The 16,354-nt window shown below is 42.9% G+C and overlaps 1 protein-coding gene across 4 annotated transcripts in view; it reads right to left on the bottom strand.

Annotated features, from left to right (window-relative positions):
• The window catches only part of LOC147630585 (uncharacterized), a 30,011-nt gene extending 16,622 nt beyond the window's left edge, over window positions 1-13,389 (bottom strand). Inside the window, exons 1-2 of one of the 4 annotated variants that reach the window (XM_086810511.1) lie at window positions 13,189-13,389; window positions 12,796-12,998 (exon numbers count right to left, since the gene is read on the bottom strand). In XM_086810511.1, the coding sequence (XP_086666637.1) occupies window positions 12,796-12,961 (166 nt within the window). In that variant the 5' untranslated portion in view covers window positions 12,962-12,998; window positions 13,189-13,389. Of the gene's footprint in view, window positions 1-12,795 lie in introns of all 4 variants that reach the window. The other 3 variants (XM_086810513.1, XM_086810510.1, XM_086810514.1) reach the window with 3 other exon arrangements.
• Window positions 13,390-16,354: the final 2,965 nt, after the last annotated feature.

The raw sequence follows: 16,354 nt of genomic DNA, 5'->3' as shown, positions 1-16,354 counted from the left end.
TTTAACCTTGTAATCTTCCAAGCATTAAAAGCATGCTTTTGATCATAATGATCATTGACCTATTGAAGGAGCATCATTATCAGAAAAAACACATCACAGGCTACAGCCAGCCAAGCTCTCTCTCTCTCTCTCTCTCTCTCTCTCTCTCTCTCATTGTATCAGATCCACCATGATACAATGTATCAGATCCACCATGATGTAACTTTTGGTCTCATAGGTCATTATGGCCTTTTGAAGACGTTAATATAACATTTCATTTCATTTCATTTCTCTCTCTCTCTCTCTCTCTCACACATCCAGATTGAGCTTTACATGTAGAGGGGATCCTATGGAGATTGTCTCATCCTATGCCTACCTTGGTGTCACTTTCAGTGGCCCACGCTTCACCATGCTTCCCGTAGCACATGCCAAAGTGACACGGGGATATGCAGCCTTGAGCTTACTTGAGTGGCAAGCACATTTCCAGGAGCCCAGGATGAAGGGCTGGCTTTTTGACACCCTCGTCACACCAGCCTTGATGTATTGAGCAGCCTTCTGGGGGCCAGATTTATCTGATGAGGATTGGCAGCGAGTTGAGAGGCCCCAGGTCATGATGTTCTCCCGTATGATCCGCAGCAAACCATGTGGAGGCACTCTTCCAGACAATCACATACCTCCATCGCTGTCAAATCCCCATGGATCTCCTCGAAGAACGCTCCTGATACAAGACTCGAAACCTGCAAATCAAAGCCAAATAACATGAAGGGGGTGCAGCCCTGACTCACCACCCAACCTTGACAGCCGTGGGCAAAACCCACAAGTCTTGGCTGTCCCCACCGAGCCACGAGCTGAGCTAACTAGCAAGACGTACCAACCAGTCTCTACCCCGTGACGTCCCATACAGCCACCCTCATGGGCCTCGAGACTGTTGCCGGCCTCGGCTGTATAAAGGAGGTGCACGTCTGCACTAGATCCAGGCTCTTGACCATATGTAACTATTTGGCTCTCCTAACTCTATTTCACATAATGAAATCCATGCCCGGACACCAGATAGGTGGAAGAAGACATGGGGACAAGCTCCATAAGGATTGATTAAGAAAAAGCACCATTCTTGGTCAAAAAGTAAGAAAAAGCAAAAAGTCAAACAAGGTTGACCACGAGCCAAGGGCACCATTGGAAAAGAGGAGACTAAGCCAGACCAAAAAGCTAAAAGCCGCTTTCTCAAAAAGCAACTCTAAGGCCAAAAAGCAACTCTAAGGCCAAAAAGCAAGGCCTTGAAGTTGTAAAAGCACAAATCAAAAACTTTGGCTATTATTTAATAATATTTAATAAAAAGACAAAAGCAAAGCAAAAGCATTACTTTTTGGCAAAAAGCAAGACTTCCCCAAGTATAAAAGAAGCATGAGCCTCTCTTGAGCATCAAGTTGAAGAAGAACCTCTTCATCGCATTGCCATCTTCGTTCAAGCATGGAGATTATCTTCTTCATCATCATCTATGAACCAAATCATGGAGTTTTTCATCGCTACCCGCTGATTTCAGAGCGCCTCCAGCAACTGCAATGCCACATCACCATTTTTCGTGCGACTGTACGGACTGTACGAACTGAATTTCAGAAACCCTGAAAATTCCAAAAACCCTAAAAACTGCTTTTTGGATGTTTTTATGGCCCGAAAACCATTAAAACAGGTTTTATATCAGTTTTCTTGCTAGAAAGAGCTTTTCTAGGGTTTTTATCATCAACAAGGCTATAGGAGTTGTGGAGATTATTAATGGGATGAGCGAGTGGATTTAGAGCTTGGACATGGAATTTGGGCATAGAGCTTGGACATGGAAGCTTGAACTTGAGCATAGACATGAAGAACTTAGAAATAGAGCTTGGACATGAAGCTTGGACATGGAAGCTTGAACTTGAGCATAGACATGAAGAACTTAGAAATAGAGCTTGGAACACAGAGCTTAAACATGGAGCTTGGATTTTGGACTAGGATTTGGATTCATTGGACTTGGGATCCATTGGATTTGGATATTGGATCTAGTACTAGCCCGGTAAGAGATACTTGTGGGTCATCCTCGTGGTGTGCTTGACATCAGAGATCTTGTACGTCGACATCGACATTGACTTGGATATCCTACATCGGCATATTTGTTTGTTTTGTATTCATTGATTGTATTGATCCTGGCCAGCGTGCCCGTGGATTGTTCCTGAATAAATTCCTGAAAGGGGGTGGGGCCTGTTCCCCACTCAATGTGGTGTACTGTGCAAGATCTCCCTTCCCTTTTCTCTCCCCCCCTCTCTCTTTATATTTTTATCTCTTGGACACGTGGTTGAGTCTGTCATTGTACGCCCCGTTGGGCTTACACCATAGAGCTCTCACAAAGACACGTGAGACTCTATGAACTATTGACTAACCTTAGCCACCCTTTTATAGGCTCTTGACCGTCATCGGGCGTCCACACTTGAGCGCCTGCCCATCCATACTGGGTGCCCGCCCGTCAATCTATCCCTAGCCCAGCTTGCCAATCAGCCTGCCTACTAGCTCCAAGCTTCCCCAAGCCTCGACGCTAGTCTTGTGTGCGTGTAGCACACGGTAGATACTCTGTGCACATGACATACTCCCCTTCCTCTAAGAGCTCACTCCTGAGCTCACTAAAAACCTAGGGTAGTCAATGTCTCCCATGTAGTGTCCTCCTCAACACGGTCCTTCCACTTGATCTTGTATTCCGTGAGTAGCGTATTCCGCAATCGTCTTTCACGAAATCCAAGAATCTTTTCCGGTTCATGTGGAACAAATGTCATATCCTCGACATCTATGATTTCTTGAGGAGTAACTAATTGGTCTGTTCCCTTAAGTCTACTGACATGAAATACGGGATGAACTTTCACATGAGAAGGCAAATCCAGTTCATATGCAACTGAACCAATCCGGCGTGTAATCCGAAATGGTCCACAGTATCTAGGGGATAATTTCGGAGATTGACATGTCCGTAAAGTCTCGGAATCTTTCGAAACTCGCAAATACACCATCGTTCCTTCAGAGAACTCTCTGGGTGAACGATGTCTATTAGAATAAAATTTGTCTCTGTCTTTTAGCACTTCTAATAGATTCTTTCACAACTTGTAACATTTCTTGCATATCTTGCAAAAAATTACGTACTGCACCACGCTAAAGTCCTGAAAAACCCATTGTAACAGGTGATCTAGGTCGAAAACCATACATAAGCATAAAAGGACTAAAATCTGTACTCGTATGCTTGTTACTATTATATGCAAATTCTAACATAGAAAGACAATCCTCCCATGAACTCTGTCTTTTGGAGACATATGCTCGAAGCATATCCTCCAAAATCTGATTCACTTTTTCAATCCGGCCATCAGATTGAGGATGATCCGAGGAACTCAAATTCAAAGTTGTTTCTAACTTCTCAAAAACAAGCCTCCAAAAGTCACTTGTAATCACTGACTATGTCCTGCGGTAACCCGTACAGTCTAAACAATTGCTCGATAAACTGCCTTGCTAATTGCGTAGCTGTAATGGTCTTTCGTGTCGGTAAAAATCTAGCCATTTTTATCAAGCAATCCACCACAACCCAAATAGAATCGTGGCCATGGAATTACTTTCCCATTTATTACCTGGGATTTGCAAAGGATGCAACATCCCAGCCTGTCTAAAGCATTCAGCTTTATTTGCTTGACAAACCCGACACTGTTGAGCCTGAAGTAGAGGTTTTGAGATCCACCGAGAAGTTGCTATTGGGCAAGGCTGAGGGAATGAGTGAGGAAAGTTTGGCCTTGGAGGGCATTTTGTCCTTTGTTTATCCTATAACCCTGTGGGCTTGGGGTTGTCAAATTGGTTTCTTGCTGCGAGATGGACGAGGAGCTTGGGGTGCTGGTATATGAGGATGAGAGGTGGATCGTCGGGGGATCCACAGAGTGGAAGTACCTTCATAATACCCTTGCAGTGTTAGAAGCCTTTTAGGTACCCCCACTGTCGAGAAGGTTTGCCCTGTGTGCATTTTTTAGCGTTGTAAGGAAGGTTAATGTGGTTAGTTTTTAACAGCTTGGGTGGCTTTTGAGAGTTGGAATTGGGTTGCTGCCAAGTGGGGTAGTGGGAAGGATGTGGGAGGCAGTGGTGTGTCCAGAGTGATGAGCGACCTCTTTTTAAGCGGTATGGATCTGTGTGGATTGGAGGGTAGAATCATGGTGGTGAGTGGAGGAGTGAGTTCTTGGCATGAGGGAGTAGCAGGTACAAGTTCTTCATCCCTCATGAGGACTGTAACTTGGCCGAAGGCCAGCTGTAGGGTAGTTGTCCTTGCATCCTAGTCTACGTTGCACCGGTTGTGTCCCATCCAACCTCTTTCGAGAAGTATCTCTTTGCGCATGATTCATCTAGGCATCACATAAAACTTCCCTTCTAAGGGATTATTTCCAATGTGGAACAAAAGTGTGATTGTGCCTAAACAGTGAACTTCTTGAGATGCCACTTTTGTGACTGTGGCAGGAGTCTCTTTCAAATGGGGGTTACCCAAGGAAAGCCACGCCTCATAAGACATTAAGTTGTAATTAGCCCTTGTATCTACAAGAGCTAATTTTTGGTCGAAGCTCGTCGGGCTGGTCATTCCTAACAATAACCGAGAAGGCTTCACCTCCCAATATTATTCTTTGAGGTCTACAACTTGGGCCATGTTGACCACTATATTTTTCTTCCTAAGTTTGTCTTGCCTCGTTTTAGCCTCTTGTTGGGCTGCTTGTTTCATTTCTTTGTGGTGGTTTTTTCTTTGTTTTTTGTCATGAATGGCCCATAGGGTGGTTTTGGTTAACGGGCCATAGTAGCGTTTTAATTTTCTACCATTGAAATATCCCGCCATTTCGACACTGTCGAGTGTCTTTATGCACCCAGTGCCTTGCGGGGTTATCTCAGTGACTAGGAAAGGTCCTAAGCCTGTGAGCTTAAGTTTCTTTTTATGTGTTTTTGTGCTGAAGCGGAGGAACATGTTGCCCTCATTCATTTGCTTGTCCTTCATCTTGTCATTGAACCATTGTTTACGCCTTAGCTTTTCTACAATCATACTATATACAGCTTGGAGGCGTGTTTTGCTTCCCTTTTCAAGCTCAAACAGGTGGCAGCCTAAGACATTCCCCGTGAGTTTCTCTTGTACAACAATGTGTAAGCTTGGGACCAAGAACTCCATTGGCATAACCTCTTCAGTACCATAGGTTAAACTAAAGGGTGTCACATTGATTTGCAGTTGCTTAGGGTTGAAAGAAGACACATAGAGCTTGTACGCATGTAACACATCAAGTGAAGAGGGTCCTCCTGAAAACAACCCCAAAAACTAAAGCAATCGTCACTGAAGCCAAAGATTCTCTACTGAGTGCAAACAACAATTGTGAAGAGTCAAGACTCTCCCTCAGAGACCTCGTTGGAAACTCCCTTTGTTCATACCTAGGGCCTAATGCAATGAAGCACCCAGGGGGTGTGCTCAACCCTGAGACGTACACACATGCATCTCCTTCACACTTATCCTCCAGTTTTGAAGAAGCCTCCTCCTCAAACTATTACTCCGGTTCTAAAGAAGCCGCCGCCTCGAATTGCTCCTCCAATGTCTTCGGACAATCCTTCGCGATGTGTCGGTGGAGTCACAATAAAAGCATTGTCCAACAGCCATCTTGCATGACGCTCTTCAAGGGTGAGGCGACGGGCTCCCCCACTTGCCTTGTCCTTACCATCCTTGGCCTTGGACTGGCTACCCTTGTCTTTGCCTTTCTGTTGCCCCTATTGTTGAGTCTCAGGCTAAGAACTCTCCCGAGCCTCGAGGGTTGTAGCAAGACAAACCGCATCTGAAAGATCACATGGCAATGTGCACGAATGTCTGCATGCAAAGATGATTTCAACCTATCCACAAATCGCTCAACCTGCTCCAGCCGCCAGACGGTCCTTGGAAGCATTAGCAAAAGCTTCCATAAATGAGTGAGATAGTCGTTTATCGATTCGCCATGTTTTTGCATAAAACGCTCCCACTGTTTCTTCAATTCACGCTCCTAATCTACGGAAATAAACTGCTTCAAGGCCGCCTTGCGGCAATCAACCCAACAAGTCATAGAGTGGTGCCTAAGGTGGTCCTCCCACCACAAAGTGCAGCCATCTTGTGGATCCAGTTGGTTACGACTTCTCCGTCCATCTTCCTGTTGAGTTTGGGAGGCTTCAGAAGCTTCATTAATTGAGCTCATTCCTCATAAGGCATGGAGGAAGAACTCGGTAAACCAGTAGTACCCTAACGTCAAGCCGGTGAAGACAACAGGAACTATCCCGAGAATCCGGTGGAGAGGGACTCCGTGAAGGAGACGGTTGGTGGCACGAACGGCATCTCTCCTGCCGACTACGCGCAAGTGTAGAATGATGACTGCCGGACTGGGAGCAAAGCTCATCAAGTACATCCTTGCTGCATCCCAAGGAGTGAAAATTCCTTCTCAAGAAAGTTTTGCCACTTCGTCCTCAGGATCTTGTGAAAATTCCTTCTCCAGAAAGTTTTCCCACTTTATCCTCAGAATCTTCCAACACTTGCTCTGAAGCACAGGCCCTTGTAGATTCCAAATCCGGAATGCTAGGTGCTCGAGGTGTCAACTCCATCCTATCAAGATGGGCAAATATAGCCTTCATTTTAGCCGTTGCACGTCCATGGATGCCTTCATGCTGAGAAGCAAATCAATGAGTTGTGAATCCATGACAAGTATCTAGTGTTCAAGGACCTGGTGAGGGATTTCAGCCCTGTGCGATGAGGTAAGGGTTTGGTGGGGTAGGGAAGCACAATATACCCCAACCTAGGTACAATCAAGAGAACCCAAATATTCACTTTTCCCAAACCCAAATGCACACGGGGTGCCAGAAAAGAAAAGAAATTTGCAAGTTCCCTAGGCTTTGATACCAACTATACAACACTTACGCCTACATGCTGGGGTTTTCTAGAGATAGAAAGAAGAGTGCAGCGAAATCACACATACAGCACACACAAGAGTCCTAAACTATTGCTTTGTATCATGTACAAGAAGTAACACAACTGAAATTCAAGTACAAGATGTGGTTGAGAATGAAGACGTCAAATCACAGTCTTGTGACCTACTGTTCACTCCTGGCTAGCCCTTTGCCTACAAAGAAACGTTGTGTGAAGTACAACCCTGAGGAAGGCAGATGAATATGACGATTTGGCAACCCACGTATATATATGCACCAATGCTCCTAGTCAGCCAGTTGTACACGATTGCCATGTCATCACTACCACATGTCACTTGCGCTCTGACTCTACTTGACGGCTGTTATCTGATGTTTCGTTGTGCCTTGCATACTCATAGGTGTGTCGCATGTTAGGCGCAATCAATGGGCACATCATGGACATAGGCAAGTGCCATGTGGGAATTGATGGCATGGCATGGTGATGTGGCAAGTTGCCTGTTGTTTTATCATGCTGACTAGCACCACATGTGCATATATATATATACATGCGTAGCATATTTGTCGAACTCATCTGCATTCCTCTCAGCGATCAAAGCCTACAGAGAGACGTCTTCATGTTCACTCATCTTTTGTCCTTGAAGTACAGTTGTAATACTCCTTTCTTGTACATAATACGGATCAGTAGTTTCTTGTACATAATACGGATTAGTAGTTTAGGACTCTAGTATGTTTTGTAGGTGGGCTTTCTATCTCTGAAAACCTAGCACATAGGCACAGGCGTTCTACACTCTCAAAGATGAAGAGCAACGAAAACGCATATGAGATGAGGAATTAACTTCTCCTAAACAGCACGACATTATTTGAGCATCTGTCTACATAGAAAATGACAAAATAACAATGAAATTCACTTATCACTTGAAGACGACTAAGTTGCATAAACTCAATTCCCTACTTGATGGAGCTTCTCTAAGCTTCATTTTCCGTTTACATAGAACATCTTGTATCTCGATTCCCTACGGCTTCTTCAACTTGAATAGTAGAATTGAAAATCCCCTTCCCAATGGCCTTCAAAAGATGTCCTTTGGAGAAGAAATGAAAAACTTAGTACCTTTTGCAAAAGGCTCCTTTAGAGGAACACAAGAACAAAGGTATAAGCTATATGACCCAGAGAACTATCAACAAGGCAATAAACATTGATAGAATGCACAGCGGAAGATGGAAAGTGGAAACCCAGGAGAGAGAGTGAGAGAGAGACAAGGAGAGAACGCAAAGGTGTATACATGCTCTCAATATCACCAAACAAGAATACAAGTCCCGAGCAAGAGGGGAAGAAGGCCTCATATGTGAGGGACTACAGCAAACAATGCAATGCAATGAATATGAGGGGAGACAAGCCCGGCTATATATATGCCCATGTAGAGGCAATCGACTAGATCTCCACGACTAGGATAAATGTCCAAGACTCCATAAAATGGGAAAAAATATGGAAAAAATACCTTCCAACCTGGAGAAGGTATGAAAAACCTCAAAACCAACCAAGATTAGATCCTGTAGATAATCAATCTTGGGAGAAGCAAGCTGCTCCTCACTAGAACCCTCCGAGTCTATCTACTCAAACTCTTTAACAAGAGTTACGAAATGCTGAAAAGAAGCATCTTTTGGAAAGGTCGGCATCGCAAGATGTAAAGACTCTATAGAAAAGATAAGGTCCATTTGCTCAAACTCCATACCATGAGTTGCCCAATGCTGTACATAAGCACACTCCACTAAGGTGGGCATCGCCAGATGAAAGGACTCCACATCCCCCTCTGAAAAATGATGTCGTTGGACTGGTACAAGCCCAACCTGATTCTGATCCAAATCCAAAAAACTATAGAAGTACCACTGTGCCCCAGGCACGGTTAGCAACCACATATCCAAAGCATCCCACCGGGTCCAAAAGTCCATCCTCCAAAACAATAAACCTGCACACCGCATCAAACCCAATGCAGAACTGGCAGGGGGAGGGGCATCCTCAGAAGCATCACAAAGAGAGGCAGAGGTAGACTCCTCACAATGAGGAAGGGAAGCAGGAATATAAACTGCAGTGGTAACAAGGTCCTCAAAAGCATCACAGATAGCAGAAGACTCTTCCATAAGTAGAATCAGATCCCAAGAATCAGCAAACACACGAGTGATCTATGTGAAAGGATCACACCTCACAGGAAAAACACCCTCCTTTCTCTGCGAACACTGCAAAGAACACACGCTCGGACAAAATAAACTCTGCTCAGGATCTCTGAAAAGATCACTACTCTCCTCCAAAATCTGTAAACTCATGTCACAAAAGAAAGTCTCCACAAATACAAAACAGCTCCCGAAACTGATCCTCAACTGAAGTAGCTAGAGATAGGCCCCCTCTGAGTGTAGAAAACTCCTTTGGGAAGTAAAACGCAGCCAAAACACTGCCGTCCAACAAAAAAACAGCACTCCACCGCGAATAGAAGGCAAGGAACATGAAGAAACCGGGTAACTGTGTAGGCCAGGAACAAAACACAGGTATTGATGCTCAAAAATCAGCAAAATGCTGACTGAAATCAGAAATTCAGTGTCCTCCTCAAGTACCAAACTGCCATCAAAGCCACAATTAATTCTATTCTTGCATGTGATTAGAAAGACTTGCTTCTTGGGTCAAGTAAGGCATTGGAAAATCCATTGCGTTGAGAGAGAGAGAGAGAGAGAGAGAGTTATATTAACATCTTCAAAAGACCCAAAGGGTCTATGAGACCAAAATGATGTGTACATAATGTCCATGAAATCTCGTCATGGATGAAATGAGAGAAGGGGGTTAGCTATTCTAAGTAGACCTTGTTGTTATAGTGATAATATGTTTGGTAGACATTATCTCCTTGCTGCTGCTGCTGCTGGCTTCCTGTGTGGTGTCCTATTGTCATGTGCACAGAGTGTATCTACTGTGTGCAACATGCACACAAGACTAGCTTCGAGGCTTGGGGTAGCTTGGAGCTAGGCAGGCTGATTGGCAAGTTGGTCTAGGGATGAACTGACAGGCGGGTGCCCAAGTGTGGACGCTCGGTGACCGGCCAAGAGCCTATAAAAGGGTGGCCAAGGTTAGTCAGTTGGTCTGAATTTTAGTCATTGGGAGTGTGTAGGAGAGTGATTAGCACCCGGAAACACTAACTCCTTTTGAGTGCGGAAAGTACGGTGGGGCCTAGTGCAAGCTTTTGAAGCACGACCACCCACACACATCATTGATCCTCTCATCTAGCGCACATATGCACAAAAGGTCTCATGTACCCAACCAACCACCCCTTGCCCCACCAGCTTCTCACACCACCTCATCGACCCTCTTTACTGTCTCTAATGTCGCTACAGCCATATGCACACTTCGAAACGGACATGACCAAGAACATAAGGGATTCAGGCAGAGCATATTGCACGTGCATGTGACACCCCTATGTAATGATTTCCCACCTTCTTGGTCCACCAACACCATCAGAAGCTTTATGGATCGGTGCTAAAGTCAGAGCTTAGGTCCATGGCGGAGATGCATGGATACATGGCCAGAGGGCAGGCACTGTGCAGAGGACATACTCCAATTCTGGACCACATTTTTATATTGAGGGCTATCATTGAGAAGGCCATATCACAAGGACCCCGTGTTTAGTATTGCTTTGTGGATTTCCACAAAGCTTTTGACACTCTCTCCTGGGCACACCTCCTGACAAGCCTCCAGGATTTGGGTGTACGCTCAGAGATGATGTGGGGCATGACAGCACTTCATGGCCGGAGGTACGTCACAAGAAATCTCTCGCACAATAGAGTGGAAACAGGGCTACCCTCTCTCCCCCACTTTATTTAAGCTCTACATTGATGAGATCTCTGACTTCAGACTAGGTGGTGCATGTTCTCCTCTAGTAGGCACCTTGACCCCCTCCTATATGCAGATGATATAGTGTTCATTGTGAATTCGGCAAGAGGTTCTACAGAGGCACTTGGATGCATTGCACAACTTACAGTTGACCTTGAGAAGACCAAGGTGATGATCTTTAACACCTCACTCAATAGCATCCAAGCATCACCCACATGGGGAACCCCATGAATATTGTTGCATCCTATGTATACTTGGGGCCACTTTCTCCAGCCCAATTCTCACCATGTGTCCGGCAGCCTAGGCCACATTGATGTGCCCCCCTTGAGAGAGTGTTTTTAGACACATTTCAGGAACCTCGTACTGGAGATGGCTGGTAATGTATGGGGTCCTTTTCTGGGCACCAGACCACAGTGAGGACGATTGGGGAGGGATTGAGAGGCTTCTGGTCATGATGTGGTCCGAAGCAAACCATCAGTACTACACCCTATTGTTTGGAGCAGCCCCCCCTGGTGGTAGATGCACTTTTCAAGGTGGTGACATACATACACTGCCTTTACACCCTGGTGACCAGCTAAGGTATGCTAGAGTCACCTGCTGGTTACTTAGACAGGGCTTCATATGGATCACCTCCCGCCTTTCCACTAGATGCCCCCTCCCTCCGTCTCACCCATTAGGATACCAATTGGATCATTCAATTTCATCTCCTCAGCCTACACACCCACATGTGCACCTGAAGCTACCCACGAGATGCAATTTCCACAGAGATCACTTCTCAAGAGTCATCGATGGATTCATCCATGGACCCAGATGCCAATCACGATTGGCCAGATCTGGGTCTCATCTCACCGCCTCAGAGGAGTGGAGACAGAGAGAGCAGAGGGCATTGCTAGTGAGAACAGGATCTGTAGACTGCTCTCTTCGGAGGTTGCGACCAAGGAGCACCACATTTGCACATGCCCAGCATACTATGAGATCTAGGGGAGATTCCAATGCCTCTTCTGAGAGGGTTTGGTCCATTGTCCAAGATCAATGATTTTTGCAACCAGTGATGCCCAGGACTTTACCTGATAGAGCTCAGCATCTACAGAGACTTCTCCTCAGAGAGAGCAAAGCCCAGTTGCAGGACACATCAAAGCTAACTGACAGCACCAGTTAGCAGCAACCCAGAGAGGTACCTGAGCCTGCAAACCCACCCAAGAGGACCGGTCTGCCACACCGCACACCGAGCTTGGCCCACCTAGAGTCACCTTGGACCAAGCTACAGCACACTCGACGTCCACAAGCACCCGGTATGCAGCAGCCTTCCATTCGGTAGCTCTGGAGGATCAAAGAGATTCTCTAGTGTCATAGGGACACTCCCCCATGGCGAGCCTCTCAACAGTCATAGACTCCACTCCCTATGCTAGATATTCTGGATGGATGAGGATGATACTACACCCACATCGTATTAATATGAAGAGTATTTTCACATGTATCCACATGCTCACTAAGATCATGTTTTTATGTATTTGCGTATCTGTCTTCAACACACACGATAGGGCTCGGGAAAAGATAGGTTTAGCTTAGCCTAGAACTCATTCAATTTCTAAAAAAGCCTTTCCAAATTTAGGGAGAAGGAAAAATACCTCCTCAAAATTTTCAAGATTTAGTTATGATTAGATTTTAATATGAAGAAAAAACTTGTTCAAAATTACAATTTTCTTTTCAATTTATGGTGAGAAGGATTGATATAAGGCTCGGTAGAAATAGTTTCCTGAACGCTAATGCTGGCACACGAGAAGTTTTCCAGGTCTATTGAATTTCTTTTTTTTAAGAGTTTGATTGTTTCATTTTAAATAAATTTTGGCAGCCATTAGAGCTTTGGCAATAGAATTTAGACATTTCCAATTATACAATACACTCTTGAATTTAGACAGAATTTCAATTTCTATACATATAAGAACCATCAAAAAATCACAACAATTTCTTCAAATTTGAAGGAAAAAAACCTTTACCTCCAACGCTGTTGTGGTTGCAGCCGCTGGTTTCTGCGCGGGCGAGGACGGGTGGGGGCTCCTGGAAGGCGCCGCGGTCCGGCACGGCAATGCAGACACAGACGGTGGAAGTGGCTCCACCATCGACTCCAAGAACGACTCCGGTGTCGCCTGCGATGCTCGGCATCTCGCCCTCGAACTCCCACAACTCGGAGTTCCGGCTCCTTTTCATCACAAAGACCACCCTAGATAATACACAGACAACCCAGCCCTATCGCGAAAACTATAGCCAAGATCCGCGTATCCCTTTCATAGCCAAGCAGTACGAAATACTTTTACAAAAAAATCACAGAGAGAAACCTGCCCGTATGGATGAAACCCTAGAAAACGCAGAGTGATCATTTAGCAGATAACCTAGACAGGATTTTTGTGCTTCTGTCTCTGCACAGACCCCCGATCGCTTGCAGAATTCGGAGATCTACATGTATAAGAGGCGATCACACAAAGTTTTCCTTGTTTTTGTCGTGATGCAATCGGCTTAGCTGTTGTCGCCATAGCCAGAAACAGAGTAAACAACTCGGTAAAGGAATCAGTCCGTAGATTCAGGCCCATTTCACCTTTACGACCAAAAAATGCCTCGGAAAATAAAATTCCACTCATATTTTTTGGAACACACATTTCAACACTTCTTATTTTCTCGAAATAAATTTACAAATTTCAGCCTCATGTTTTTTAAACCTGAATATATTATTTTCTCTCAAAAAAAACATTTTTAGACCTTTGATTCTTGAATTTGATAAAAAATGTGTTTTTTCCACTTGCAAATAGGGCCGGCCGGTTTGAATTAAATATACGTGGCACTTTTTGGCCATTTATTGGTCTTGGCTTATGTTGGATATTGTGTCATCTTGTTAGTCAAAGCAATGGTGGCCATCTTATTAGTCAAAGCACTGGTGGTCATCTTGTTAGTCAAAGCAATGGTGGTCAACATGATCAACAACATTTAATCTAGTTCGTCCAATATTTCTCGTCATTTTTCAATCTAAAGGTTCCTACATTTTCGGGTTATCGAATTATGTATTATTTAAAATTCAAATGTCATGGATTTGATTTACTTTTTTGTACATTATGATAGGGTGTCCAGAGCATTGGACCCTCGTACCTAACTTTCGAAGCCAAAGCTTTACCCGCTTGGCTACTCCCCCGGCCTAATTTTTGTCTTGTTACACTATTCAAAATGATTGCAATTTGCAAGTGTAGCTGAAGTTAATGTTCACAATAAAAACTCTACAAAGTGGAGGTCACCTTTTTGCAAATAGCTATATGTTTTCATATGTGTAAATACATGAATCTTAGTGCATCTGCATGTGTTCTATGATAGGATAAAGAAATATACTCCCTTTGAACTATGCTATTGTTAAAGTTGGCCAATTAGGCAAATCTCTCTCTCTCTCTCTCTCTCTCTCTCTCTCTCTCTCTCTCTCTCTCTCTCTCTCTCTCTCTCTCTCTCTCTTGTAACCCTCTCCTCTCTTCTACATCTTACTTTACCATCGCCACCACACTCCAGCACCACATGTATATTATTATTTTGATCATGCTCCAAGCAAATATGGAAGGAAATCTATTTTTTTAAATATAGCTAAAGAGTGGTTTTAACTTCATCTCTAAGGCTTCAAACTACATCACTCCACTACACACCTTCTTCTTTTTTAGAGACACTACTCATCTTCCTTTAAGACAAAGTTCTCCATTCACCTAGCTCAAGCACATGTGCTTTTAAATCATGGATGCCCATCTCGAGGAACATAAATCTTTTCACCAACTTTCATGCATGATGTGAGCTTAAGCCTCTCTCAACTATATTATCTCTCATATGACACCAAGATGCAATATTTTAATTAAACTTAACTAGTTATTGAATGTCATGACTCATTAAAAATTTATTGCAAAAGCCTTACTACATCTTTTGTTAGTAGAGATTCAATATCGAAACTACATTAATTTAATACATCTCATCCTACATGAAAAGATAGAGAAATTGTAAATTCAATCTCCATCCTCAAATGAAGAAGGCTTTTTCATAATCACTCAATTAATTTGAAGTGGTTCTTTTTACATTTTGCTAATTTAAAGGACTCTTTACTAGCACATCAAGTTTTTTCGTCTTACTAGGCAAGACTACATAAATTTGAAGGCCAAAGGCTTGTAGGTCGACAAAGGAAAGTTTTTATTGTGTATAAGAGAGCAACAACATTGGTAAATAATAATTGATGTAGCTTACTATTGATGTAAGAGGGATTTAAGATTAGACTTTAGGTTAGGATGCCACATGTAGATTAATTTGTATTTTTATCTTTATAAATTTACATGTACTATTAATCGTGTCTGATATGACATTTGTGCCTTATTGTGTAGATTACCCGTAAATTTTACTTTACTCTCACTTCTAAGAGGATATTTAAGGAGATCTTTTCAGTTAGGTTAGGCGGTAAATATGTAACCAATTTCTAATTGATTTAAAATATAAAACTATTACATAGCATTTAAATTTTTTATTGGCTTAAGAAGGGTTTTGAATACGTCCAAAATAAGTTTGTATGATCATTTATATTTGTCAACTTGTTTTTCCAGTAAATGTGGTGAGTTATTTGCTTTATGCATTCATGTAATGTACATGATTATATAATAAATATTATGGGATTATGTTTGGAATTCTAGCTGAATGATATTTTAAATACATGAGTGTTGCATTACACTGTTAACCCTTGCCAGATACCTCTATGGTGTTAATGTCGGCCGCTATATCATTTTCACCGCCTTTGGGCCACATGCGCCAAAATGGTTGGAATTAACTTAAAAATCATGTATTGTATATTTTGCGTGTGTGGTCATTGCTTTGTCTATGAAAGGTGCACCATAGGATCAAAGGAGTTTAGGTTACTATCTTTGGATGAGTGTTTACACTAGCCTAGGTGAGCTAGAGATCCCGAGAACCTTATTTTTAAGTTTGTTCGCCCAAATGGTGTGAACCCTCGAAACGAAGGAGATAAGGCAAAAGGAAAGCCAACCTCTCATTCTTTAGTATTCTCTTATACTCTTATGCTAAACTCAATAGAGTGCTCATCAATAGTAAGCTACATCAATAGTTAATTAGGAAAAAGAGAAATTTCTAGTAATCCATTTTTATGTTAAAAGAGTAATCCCCATGACAATGGAAATCCATGTATTCCAATGAAGTAAGAGAAAAATTGTGATTCTAAAATAATGTATATTTTATTTAAAAATTAAAGAAGGATTTTAGTTAAATTTATCTTTTTGCATAGATAAATTTAAATGATGAAAGAGGAATTCCCACCATATTGGAAATCAAATATTTAAATGAGGAAAGTGTAATTCCTAGTGTAAAGAAATCAATGGAGATTTTTATTTAAATTTTAAGAGAAAATTTAGTTAAATTTATCTTTTTGCATAGATAAGTTTAAATGATGAAACAGGAATTCCCACCATATTTGGAATTCAATCATTTGAATGAGAAAAGTGGACTTTCTAGCTTAATGAAATTAATGGATATTTTTTTGTA

The sequence above is a fragment of the Cibotium barometz genome, chromosome 16 (genome assembly GCF_041138505.1).
Source record: "Cibotium barometz isolate CiBa-2024 chromosome 16, ASM4113850v1, whole genome shotgun sequence".
Taxonomy (NCBI): Eukaryota; Viridiplantae; Streptophyta; class Polypodiopsida; order Cyatheales; family Cibotiaceae; genus Cibotium; species Cibotium barometz.
This window is presented reverse-complemented; position numbering and strand designations above follow the sequence as displayed.